The 13,087-nt window shown below is 35.2% G+C and overlaps 1 protein-coding gene across 1 annotated transcript in view; it reads left to right on the plus strand.

The window, feature by feature from the left end:
* Positions 1–10,894: 10,894 nt before the first annotated feature.
* LOC113469159 overlaps positions 10,895–13,087 on the plus strand; it is a 4,839-nt gene continuing 2,646 nt past the window's right edge. The window contains exon 1 of the mRNA XM_026826647.1: positions 10,895–11,251. Within this exon, the coding sequence (XP_026682448.1) occupies positions 10,989–11,251 (263 nt within the window). The 5' untranslated portion in view covers positions 10,895–10,988. The remainder of the gene's footprint in view (positions 11,252–13,087) is intronic.

Here is a 13,087-nt window from a genome sequence, read left to right on the forward strand (position 1 = left end):
CAATATTTAAACTCAGGTCTGTTGTTTACACTGTTAACCACCAACCTGTCAAATACACGCACATACATATTTATAATTATATTGTTATATAGGCACCTCTCTCTCTCCCCCCCTTTTGTTCTTCTCTCCCTCTCTCTCTCTTTCTCTCTCTCCCCTCCCAATCCCCAATTGAGGATTCTCATGTAAAAGATAATGACTCCCCGATAATTTAATCATAGAGATTAGAAAAAATTAACCGTATCCTAAATAATCGGTTTTATCATCCTACAGGAAATCTCGAAACTCAGAACTTTTATAAATTTATCACAAGTTTTATTATAATTATTAATTTCTTATTAATAATTCACATTTTTTCCTCCATTTTAGGTAACAATGGGCCGACCTGTAGAACCCCCGTCGTTATTAGAATACACATATGAGAGATATGGGAGAGAAAGAGAGGGAGAGCAATATTTAAACTCTGGTCTGTTGTTTACACTGTTAACCACCAACTTGTCAAATACACGCACATACATATTTATAATTATATTGTTATATAGGCACCACTCTCTCTCTCTTTCTCCCCTCCCAGTCCCCAATTGAGCTCTGTAGAATTCTCAAAAGTCCTCATTCAAAATTAGAGGACATGCATAGGCACCCCCTGGTTGATTAACGTGTTTATTTGCACTATTGTTTCCAGAGCTTAAAAAAAAAAAAAAAAAAAAAAAAAAATTTTTAAGGTACCTACGCTCTAATAGTCACACTGAGATTATTACTACCTCCAGCAATATCACCATGGCTATCATTATCATCATCATTTCGGTTGTCTCCGGATATTGAGACAAGTTCCATAAAAAAAGGAAAATAAAACGAAGGAAAGCAAATAAACATACGTAAGTAAAAGAGTGGGGGAAAGGATATTATTGGGAGACTAGATAGGAAGGTAAAAGGAGGATATATACAAGAGGAAGAGATATATCTACGACATAAAAGTTGAAGAAAAGTGGATAAATTAGAGTTTTCTATTGCACAAAGATCTTCCAAGGTTCCCTGAGGAGCCTGGAGAGTGAATTTATCTTCATTCTTACATAAAATAAACAAAATAACCTATCTCTTATATGTTAGGATGTGTGAGGGCAGTGGCGGCTTCACAGTTCATTTTCCCCTTTTTCCCCAATATAAGTTGCTAACATAGTGAAGAAAAGTCAACTGACATGATGTTTTTTTTTTTTTTTTTTTTTTGGGTTTTATATGTTGTTTACACTGTTAACCACCAACTTGTCAAATACACGCACATACGTATTTATAATTATATTGTTATATAGGCACCTCTCTCTCTCTCTCTCTCCCCCCTTTTTTCCTTCTCTCTCTCTCTCTCTTTTTCTCTCTCCCCTCCCAATCCCCAATTCAGCTCTGTAGAATTCTAGATAGTCCTCATTCAAAATTAGAGGCGATAGGTACCCCCTGGTTGATTAACGTGTTTATTTGCACAATTGTTTCCAGAGCTTTAAAAAAACCATGAACTTTAACTTATTTTTAGTAGGTACTTACCTACTAACACTTATCTACCTAACTATTATAATAATCATCCAGATACCGTACTGTACGTTACAAAGAGTAAAATTTGTGTGAACCCCTGAAATCTTTTTAATTATGCAAGGTGCAATAGAATAATGGTTACAATGCCACATCCACTATTTTCCCAGTTTCTATAGTTGGCTTACATTTTACATGAACAGGGTGTCGTACACAGACCTCTGTAGAATTCTAGATAGTCCTCATTCAAAATTAGAGGCCATAGGTACCCCTGGTTGATTAACGTGTTTATTTGCACAATCGTTTCCAGAGCTTTAAAAAAAACATGAACTTTAAACTTATTTTTAGTAGGTACCTACTTACTAACACTTATCTACCTAACTATTATAATAATTATCCACGTACCGTACTGTACGTTACAAAGAGTAAAATTTGTGTGAACGCCTGAAATCTTTTTAATTATGCAAGGTGCAACAGAATAATGGTTACAATGCCACATCCACTATTTTCCCAGTTTCTATAGTTGGCTTACATTTTACATGAACAGGGTGTCGTACACAGACCCTGTAGCCCTGTACCATTTTCAAAATTCCTAATGAGGTAAATCCAAAGTCGAATTCTTGGAAAAAAAAGATTAGGTATTTATCTGAATACATAATTTTGTTCATAAATGTTAGAAATATGTTTTGTAGTTTAATCCCCTCTCACATCAAAATTATGGATATTTGAAACATTTTGCATAGGTAGTGTAGATGTGCACATTGAATGTTAGGTACCTATATTACCTAGAGTATTATACCTTATGATAAATATTTGTGTTTAAAATGTAATAATGATAATTTATTACTCTATGTACGTTTATGTTTATGATATGTATTTAGGAGTGACAGGTGGCTGTAGGCTGTGATTGTGAGGTATTTATGTATCTGAATACATAATTTTGTTCATAAATGTTTGAAATATGTTTTGTAGTTTAATCCCCTCTCACATCAAAATAATGGATATTTAAAACACTTTACATAGGTAGTGTAGATGTGCACATTGAATGTTCGGTACCTATATTACCTAGAATATTATACCTAATGATAAATATTTGTGCTTAATATGTAATAATGATAATTTATTACTCTATGTACGTTTATGTTTATGATATGTATTTAGGAGTGACAGGTGGCTGTAGGCTGTGATTGTGATGTTGTTGTTGTTGTTGTTGTTGTTGTTGTAGCAGAACCCAGTTCTCAGGACTCCTCGTCTTTCTCGTCTTCCCCATCGTCCAATTTCAGGAACATAGCAACATCTTTGGGTTTGTTCCAGAGATCTAGCACGGTCAGGTTGGTGGGGTGTCCAATTTCAGGAACATAGCAACATCTTTGGGTTTGTTCCAGAGATCTAGCACGGTCAGGTTGGTGGGGTTTTGTTCGCACTTAAATAGATGGGCGGTGTCGTGTGGGGAATGGCTGCATAGGGGACACTTGTCTTCCATTGATCGATCTAGTCCAGGGGTTCCCAACCTTTTTCAGCTGGCGGGAAAAGTATTTTTTGTTATTTAAACATCCAAAATTTTCAGGTAATAAATAAAATAAATAGGTCAAAAACTAATGTTTAAAACTGCACGGGTTCACGGAGATGGCTTAAAATTAAAACAAATAATACAAAGATTAGGTATTTATCTGAATACATAATTTTGTTCATAAATGTTAGAAATATGTTTTGTAGTTTAATCCCCTCTCACATCAATGCTCCACCTATATCCTCATGTTGTAAAAAAATAAAATCTTGGTTAATATACTTACTTTAAGCTTCGCTTGATACTTACTTTACTTTCAATGTCCGGAAAGCTTACTTAATGAAATGCGAATTCAATTCAAATAAAAACTCAATAGCAAATCAATTATTTTCCACTCCATAGCTACCCTCATGCGTTTCTTAAAGAGAAACAACTTCCCGAAAGAACTGTAGGCCACTTTATTTATTTGCCGCAAATGGCCTTTGTTAAACTTATCTAGGAAAATTTGATAACTTATCTAACGTATGAGAACGGAAAAAAACTCCATAGGTACATTTTTTTTATATCCTTAGATATCCAAGGGTTTTTTTTACGAGCAGACAAAAAGTTAAACGGTCTGTTTGCATATTAATGAACTTCAGGCGTTCTTGAGACATTAGTGATGCAGGCACTGCTGGAAGAGAGATGACAGGATAGGAGAAAGCCAGCCGTTCTGAGAACGAATCTTATCTGCTTAGTATAAAACCCGCCCCAGGCGGAAATCGAACCCGCAACTTATTAAGCAGAAAAGAACCATTCATAAGGCAAGAAGGTTGTTTCTTTTCTGCTCAGTGCTGTCCAAGTGTCCAATTAATCGGGGAATTAATTTTTTTGTATGAAAGCCTGGAAACTAATTTAGCTATGCAATGTGCAACATTTAAAAAAAAAAACAACGCTCGTACATACGGAAGATGAGAACAGGAAGAGATGGAAAGGAGAGGACGCAGAAAATTGAACTCCTTGTGAGCGCAAAAAAAAAAAACGCTCGTACATACGGAAGATGAGAACAGGAAGAGATGGAAAGGAGAGGACGCAGAAAATTGAACTCCTTGTGAGCGCAAAGGAAACGAAATAATTTTCCAACAGTTTTATGGTTTGAATTAATTTCTTTTCTTCGGGGTTTTTCCACTCAATAAGGTTTTTCCAGAACAACTAATCCATGTAACAATAATAATAAATGTAGCAAAATAATTTGCTCACTTGTATACTGGGTATATCATCAGAGATAGATATGTATAATTGGTACAATACAGAAGGTAGTAAGGTCGTACCTTTTTTTAAAGATTAAATTAGCCAATACCAAATTCCAGAACTAGATATAAGTATGTATATGTATAGGTCTTGGTAATTTAGCCCCAATAAATTTGGGAGCATATGAAAGGCTCAGTAAAGTTTTGTTGGTAGAAAAAAAACTTACGTACCTACCTATAATATTTTCAACGTACTGAAAACATACAAGTTCCAAGTACCTAGACGCTTTGAAAACATACATGTTCCGATTTAAAAAGCTTTTAAATGTTTTAACCCTTTGGTGAGCTCTAGGGCTGCAGTAATATTTCATTCTTACAATTTTTAAATTTATGAGGACTACTAACTCTAGTTGGTTCTCTCTCTCTCTCTCTCTCTCCCTCGTGGTATTGCTCACATTGTAAAAATTACATAATGAAAAACCATGATTTCATGAGCATAAGGGGAGAGGGGGAAAAAACTTGATTTTTTTTTTCTCCACATATTACTTTTAGATCTACGCTGGGTTAAAGAAAAAAATAAAATGTACATATAATTCACAAGAACAAAAATAATTATTGTATCTTATGTTGTTTTATTGTTCCTATCAATGTTGTTCAGTGTCGAATATTAGAATCATCTCGGGGGGTTCAACATTATCTGTTCTTTGATAAAAATCTAAAAATTAGATTCAATTTCATTCATTTTTTTTTTTCTTAAAAAAAGATAATCATAATAGTATATAATAATGATACTAGAAATAATAATTACAATTAATAAGAGAGGTATAATAATTGTGCTATACCTACTTTACCCGGAAAACTTTTCTGTAATAATTCCTTTTTTACGTACATGAGTGCATATTTTTTTTCCAGCACAAGGTAAGTTTTGCAAGAGGAAAAGTTAAAGCTAATTAAAAATAATTGAAGGAGAAAAAATATCTCGGGCAAAAATCTTAGATTACCTAGCTACTTATTCGGCATTTTTGTTGAAGTAAGTTGGGTAAACATATAGAAAAAAGTTTGCTACTTAGGTAGAACGTTTAAGGAAATGGGTACTGAATAACATTAGGTCTTCTCAGCCTTGAAAATTAAAACTCAAAATACAATTATTTATTCAGATAGGTATTTTCAGCTTTGATTTTCACACTTACTATAATATCAACAGCCTATTGATTTTTTTTAGTCTTTTTTTTTAAGAGGTTTGACAGAGGGAACTGTAACTGCTATGGTCTTATCGTCCCGAAATCGAAGAGAGAAGGAAGACAGGTGGACCTACCTTTCCCCTTCAAACTGGTTTCCCAGCTTTTCGCCAGCCTAGTTAGCTTGGAAACGTGCTTTAAGGGTTCAATTCCTACCCGGGGCGGATTTTATGCTAAACAGATGGGGTTCGTTCTCGGAACGGCTGGCTTTCTTCTTTCCTGTCTTCCTTCTCTCTTCGCTTTCGGGACGATCAGCCTTATCAGTTACAGTCCCCTGTATCAAATCTCCCGAAAAAAAGTAAAAAAATTCCAATTTTTCGTGTGTTTGCTCAAGACATTCCTTCGAACCTTAAAACCCCCGTTCTAAGAACGGCCCCGGGTCCGCGTGCTCTTACTACCAAAGCTTCGGAGAGTCAGGAAATAAATCAAAACCAAATAAACAGTTAATTAAAATGTAACATCATAACTCACCTGTGAGAGAGAGAGCGAGAGAGAAAGAGAGAGAGCAATACATTGAATCAGAAAGAGAAGAGAATAGGCTAGAAGTGTTTTGATTGGTTATAGCAAGAAGTTTAACAATATCATATCTCTAGTTTAATATACCACAATATTGGATTTTCTATCTTTCAACACTTTGAGACAGAAATGAACGCCTACTTTTCTCAGCAGCGAAACAGCTGTTATGCTTGCCTGTGTCATAGCATGACCATTGCATATTGCATAGTACCTACATATCTACCGGTTAAGGCTGAAGGTGTAAAATCAACGTAATTGTAAAAGCCTAGAAGAAGATCCCAGAAAACCTAACTGGACTTCACAAGCTCATAAATACCACTAATTGGGTGACGTCGCACTTTTTCAATAGCACTCTAGTAAGCTCCACTATTTTACTACTCAATTGCATCTACTAAACTCTACTATGCACTCAATTACCTCCACTAAATTCCACTATCCCATTACGTCCACTTAACTTCCACTCTGTGAGTAAAAGCCTTTAAAGTTCAATTTCATGTGCAAAACTTTACAGTTTGAAGGTTTTTTTTAAGAGGTTTGACAGAGGGAACTGTAACTGCTATGGTCTTATCGTCCCGAAATCGAAGAGAGAAGGAAGACAGGATAGAGTTATTAAATTTTTAAATCTTAGGACGTGCCGATACATAAGATATTAAAATTAAGAAGGGTAATCATCATCATAATCATCTTAGTAATAATCGCTACCCGGGTGTTCTTAACTTGCCTGGGTAAGACTCAAGCTGTGTCCACAGATAGTCGACGGATGTCGCGCGTCGATCGACCATCGAAACCGTCCACACTGCCTTGACAACATAGATTCACCTCGTCGATCGACGGCTTCGACTATTTGTGGACACAGCTTTAGAAACCGGAGCGGAGCTGCGGAGGTCCCAAATTTAATCCCGAGAGGGGTCCAAGTTTATGGCACTCTTTATTATCAGCAAAAAATCTACGCAACGTCATAGATTACCTTGTCATAAATTAACTTTTTAAACACCCTGTATATCAAGAACACTTATGACAGTTAGTTCTCACTTATGATTATGACATACCGCGTCATACCTTTGGATCAACCTTATGGACCACCCAGATCCAATTACTCAGCCAGAGTACGTTACTTACAAGTCTTAATACGCAACTTCATAAATTAACTTTTTAAACACCCTGTATATCAAGAACACTTATGACAATTAGTTCTCACTTATAATAATGACATACCGCGTCATACCTTTGGATCAACCTTATGGACCACCCAGATCCAATTACTCAGCCAGAGTACGTTACTTACAAGTCTATTATAAAATGGTTTACCAACCTCAGTGGTGCAGTTCTTAACGCGTTGGACTTTGGATCTGGAGGTTGGTGCTTCAAGTCCAAGTCAAGTCATGAAATTTATCTGGGTGTAACATTCGGGAAACGATATTTGTGACAGGCATTTAAGTATGCTTAACACAATTAAAAAATTCCTCCTTATAAAATGGTATGGGTCTAATATAAAATGGTTTACCAACCTCGGTGGTGCAGTTCTTAACGCGTTGGACTTTGGATCTGGAGGTTGGGGCTTCAAGTCCAAGTCAAGTCATAAAATTTATCTAGGTGTAACATTCGGGAAACGATATTTGTGACAGGCATTTAAGTATGCTTAACACAATTAAAAAATTCCTCCTTATAAAATGGTATGGGGATAATAATAATAGACTCTTAAGTGGAAGGTAACCACTAGGTGAGTTTAACGCCTGAGGCGTTCTCTACCACCTAACCCTTAGAGCTCCATTATTATGTGGTCACACTCTCAAATAAATGAGGATAAAATTCCATGCCTCGGCTCTATGTAGTTTTGGCAACCCAAACTTTGGACAGATGGACAGTCCGTCATTTTTTTATTTTTTTAATATAATTGATTGTTTCTCTCTAAACTCACAAGTAGGGATAAACGCTTCAATGTGCAAAAAACTTTATGAGAAGACATGAAGGCGTAAAATTTTCAAAATCTCAGAAAACTAGGAAAAAATCATCTTGTCTACATACATTTTGAATCGCCACTGCTGAAAGTTTTTCCTAATTAATTAAATCTAGGCTTCTAGGCTTTTGGACTACATACAAAGTAGTTACTCTAGGTACATATTCATATTTGAAAAAGACTTATTTCTGTCCTCTTTTGCAAAGGTTCTAAAAGTACAGCCGTCACTGATCTTTCATCCAATATCAATACCTTTACTCCTCTAACATCCATTTTATTTAGAAACTGAAAATAGCTCTCTAAAGTTATCTGTTTCTTAAATTTAATTCTGATTTGTAAATGCATCAGGTCTTTCTGCTATTGACAAAGAGTTGGATATCTTTACGTAGATTTTTCAACAAGAGAAGACAGATAGCTTATCTAGCGATAGAAAAATCTCCTTCAAAAATATGTATCTGATCCAGCAGACAGACTTGAGTCCTATCAGACAAACTAGTAAAGATTCGAAGGGGTATAGACACAATCTTTACGTAGATTTTTCAACAAGAGAAGACAGATAGCTTAGATAGAAACATCTCCTTCAAAAATATGTATCTGATCCAGCAGACAGACTTGAGTCCTATCAGACAAACTAGTAAAGATTCGAAGGGGTAGACACAGATGAAAATATTCAGTTAAGGATTTTAAAACCTTCTTCTCTGAGTGTTAAAACAACACCTGTTTTCTCGCTTTCAGACAAATACATTATGATTTATTCAATGGTAGAAACACATTATCAGATATTGATGACGGAAAGAAGATAAATCTGCCTAGTCACAGAAAATATCGCGCGTCTTTGAAGAAGAAATATAGACGGGAGAGAAAGAAGGAGGAAGAGGAGGGGATGAGGAGGAGGAGAAGAGAAAGAGAGGGGCAAGAACGGATTAAAATCAGTGGCGTTTAAATGTATTTGAGACGGATTGTATAGAGGAAAAAAATTAGCATTAATAAATCCAATGAAATTGGATTAACACCTATTCCAAATGATCATAAATATCTGAATACTTGAAACTTATGTAACAGTAGGTTAATGTTTCTGGACCTAAGATGACAACAATTTGCTATAATAATGATCATATGTATGTATAAAGATATTAAATACCTTCAAAAAGATTGGATTTCACCTAAAAAATACAATTCAAGTTGATAGTTCCCAAGACCCGTTTTCCGCGCCATATTCGAGAGCCTGGGATACAGATATCAGAAAAGACTGATAAAGATCAAAGACAGATGAATAACGCATAAAGCATGCACCTCGGGTGTGGCTATGTCATTGGATAACGCTACCTTAGATAACGCTGCCTTTAAAGTAAGTAGAGTAAGGTTACAAGATAGGATTAGGATTCTATTCTTTGTCTTAACTTCTCTTTTTCCCCAACTTCTAAACCCGGGCCTGTGCGATAATTTTCTCTTCACTGATTTAGGTTCCACAGTTAGTGACACCTCGGGTGTGGCTATGCCATTGGATAACGCTGCCTTTAAAGTAAGTAGAGATTAGGATTCTATTCTTTGTCTTAACTTCTCTTTTTCCCCAACTTCTAAACCCGGGCCTGTGCGATAATTTTCTCTTCACTGATTTAATTCCGCCTCCTCTTCCATCCATTACCTCCTTCCCTCCTCATCTCTTCATTTACCTCATTTCTATGTTCCACAGTTAGTGACACCTCGGGTGTGGCTATGTCATTGGATACCTTAGATAACGCTGCCTTTAAAGTAAGTAGAGTAAGTTTATAAGATAGGATTAGGATTCTATTCTTTGTCTTAACTTCTCTTTTTTCCCAACTTCTAAACCCGGGCCTGTGTGATAATTTTCTCTTCACTGATTTAATTCCGCCTCCTCTTCCATCCATTACCTCCTTCCCTCCTCATCTCTTCATTTACCTCATTTCTATTTTCCTAATGGATGGGCGGGATCTGGTTTTAAAAACAAAACATCCATTAGGAAAGAGTATGGACTTCTGGAGTACCTACATTAATGTATTTCAAATTTTGAACTAAGAGCATTTTTTAGTAGAATGTATAAATTTTCTCTATCTTGCCAAGTAAATATTACTTTTTTCTGAATATAACATGGCAGATTATAACATATCTGATATTGACGCACTTTAATTGAAGGAAAAATAATAATAATAATAATAATACTTTTTTTAACCCTAAGTATACCATACCTTTTTGTCGTAAATTAATGCACAGTACCTTTCAATAAGTATAGACGCCAAGTAAATATTACTTTTTTCTGAATATAACATGGCAGATTATAACATATCTGATATCTGATATTGACGCACTTTAATTGAAGGAAAAATAATAATAATACTTTTTTTAACCCTAAGTATACCATACCTTTTTGTCGTAAATTAATGCACAGTACCTTTCAATAAGTATAGAACTATAGATGATAATATCATCTGCCTGAAGTACCATCAGGGCTAGTGATGAAGGCACTTGCTAAACAAACATTTCATTCTGTTTACGTATTTATGTATTCACTCACGATACAATGACATGCAAACTACTTAGTTTTACATTTTTATTTCCGTACACAAATACACATGAGAAAGTTTTTCTTAAGCTCTCTCTCTGCTCAGGTTGTGAGATACTAACTTTCTTCTCAAAGATATAAAACTTTCATACAAACTTGAGGATTGTTTGGACTTAGGACTAGTCGCGTAGTGAGGGTGAAATGGTTTCTCAATCCTTAGGCCCGCCACTCACTATCAGGTAGACCTGACAAGTACACCTGATTAGGTCCGCCTGTTAGGTCGACCTGATACTTGATGACCACACAGCACACACTATCAGGTAGACCTGACAGGAGGACCTGATCAGGTGTACTTGTCGTCAGGTCTACCGACAGTGGGTGTTTGCCAAAAGTTTTAAGTGTGTACAACAGGAAATATTAATAAATATGTACATTTATGAATAATTTGTCAACTTTCACATTCAAAGGAAGAGGGAACAAAATGTAACAATGTGGGGAAAGTACAATGCAAATAACGATTGTGCTAATAATAATGTGTATCAAAATGACAACTCTCGATATTATTCACAAGAACATGAAACAGTCATCGGTCCAGGCTGGTCATGTTATATTCAGTGATAAAACTGGAACATCCAATTATTATCCAGTAAATGACACTGAGGAACTCGGTCATGTTTATATCACTTCACCACATACAAAATATACTTGTTTAATCATTTCCAGGAACACAAGTATTGTTGATGATGAAAATGGATTAAATGAGTTACATAAACCTTCTATTGTATTAGTTGTAATGTGGTATTGAGAAGTGTATTCTATTAATACGTTGGTTACTAATGAGTCTTTTAGAAATTACTTTTCTAGGTAGACCTGACAAGTACACCTGATTAGGTCCGCCTGTTAGGTCGACCTGATACTTGATGGCCACACAGCACACACTATCAGGTAGACCTGACAGGAGGACCTGATCAGGTGTACTTGTCGTCAGGTCTACCGACAGTGGGTGTTTGCCCTTACATAACTTGGATTGGTATCATCTCATTCAATCATTTCAACAATCTGAAAATTTTGGTGTTAAATTTTGAGAGGTGGGAATATGATATTGCTGTTAATATTGTCTTTCATAATAGATTTTCGGTAGTCAACACTCACCCTCAATAAAATCTTTCAGAACAAAATATGTATGTCCACCTCATTGCGGAATTTCCATTCGACCCATTAATTAAATCTAGGCTTCTAGGCTTTTGGACTACATACAAAGTAGTTACTCTAGGTACATATTCATATTTGAAAAAGACTTATTTGCAAAATATGTATGTCCACCTCATTGCGGAATTTCCATTCGACCCTTGAGGTATTTTCAAGAAACGAATTGAGAGATGTTATAGGTATGAACTTTCTGCTGTGGGTGTGATACTTTATTTTGAAATTTATTAATTTAATTAATTTTAGCTGCGGGGAGTGAAGGAAAAAAAATTAATGTTTAACTTTTCCGAAATTGTTCGAAAAGTTCGGGACATAACCTCCTGAATAATTGATAAGATATCCCTTTTTTGAACTTTCTGCTATGGGTGTGATACTTTATTTTGAAATTTATTAATTTAATTAATTTTGGCTGCGGGGAGTGAAGGAAAAAAATTAATGTTTAACTTTTCCGAAATTGTTCGAAAAGTTCGGGACATAACCTCCTGAATAATTGATAAGATATCCCTTTTTTATCTTAACCTGAATTTTGGGAAGTTCGCATTTTGAAAATTTCAATCTTGAAACTTTCTGGGTCGTACGTATTTTTAGATTGCTTTCTTGTTAATTAATAAGGGTCAATATAATAGGACATACGAATGGGAATAGAGAATAGGCCCTTGAGAAGAATTACCCATTTCATCAATATCCTTTTCCTTCAGAACCTTCATCAATATCCTTTTCCTTCAGAACCTTAGGTAGCCAGCCACCACTTGATCATTTGAAAAACTCCCATCGCAAAGGATCCAAGCTGCTACAAAATCAGGTGTCAAGTTTGTGATAGGGCGTGACTAATTAAGTAGTAATACTAGAATAATCAGATTTCCATTTCAAAGTAGAAGAACTTTCAGTGAAAATCCCCGAAATTTATCGATTTAATTGAAGGGCCTGTGTAGGCTCAACAGGGCGTGGCTGACAAATGAAATTATGATCAGTACTGACTATAGATCAGCTTTTCTTTTAAAGTGACAGCTTTGACTTAGAATAGTGGAGAATGTCACCAAATTCCTAGGCACCTTGGATTTTTTTTTTATTTTTTTTTTTTTTTTTTTTTCCTTTTTTTTTTTTTTTTTCAATTATTCCATCATGGTAAACTTAAAACTTACCAAAAGCGGCAATAAATCAAAAAGATCGATCATCTTGAAACATTACAAACCTGGTTAACAACCTGCGAACGGCTACAACAAATACTATTAACATAGTATCATCAACAGTCTATAATAATAAATGAATATCGTAGAAGTTTAAAGTTTTCTTCAAATGTGACTCTACAATCCAAATTCCGTATATAGGTATGAATACGGACTACAGAGACTTCAGACTTGAGATTTATTGACCTAAATTACTGGGTTTTCAGTAACC

The sequence above is a fragment of the Diaphorina citri genome, unplaced genomic scaffold, assembly GCF_000475195.1.
Source record: "Diaphorina citri unplaced genomic scaffold, Diaci psyllid genome assembly version 1.1 scaffold974, whole genome shotgun sequence".
NCBI lineage: Eukaryota > Metazoa > Arthropoda > Insecta > Hemiptera > Psyllidae > Diaphorina > Diaphorina citri.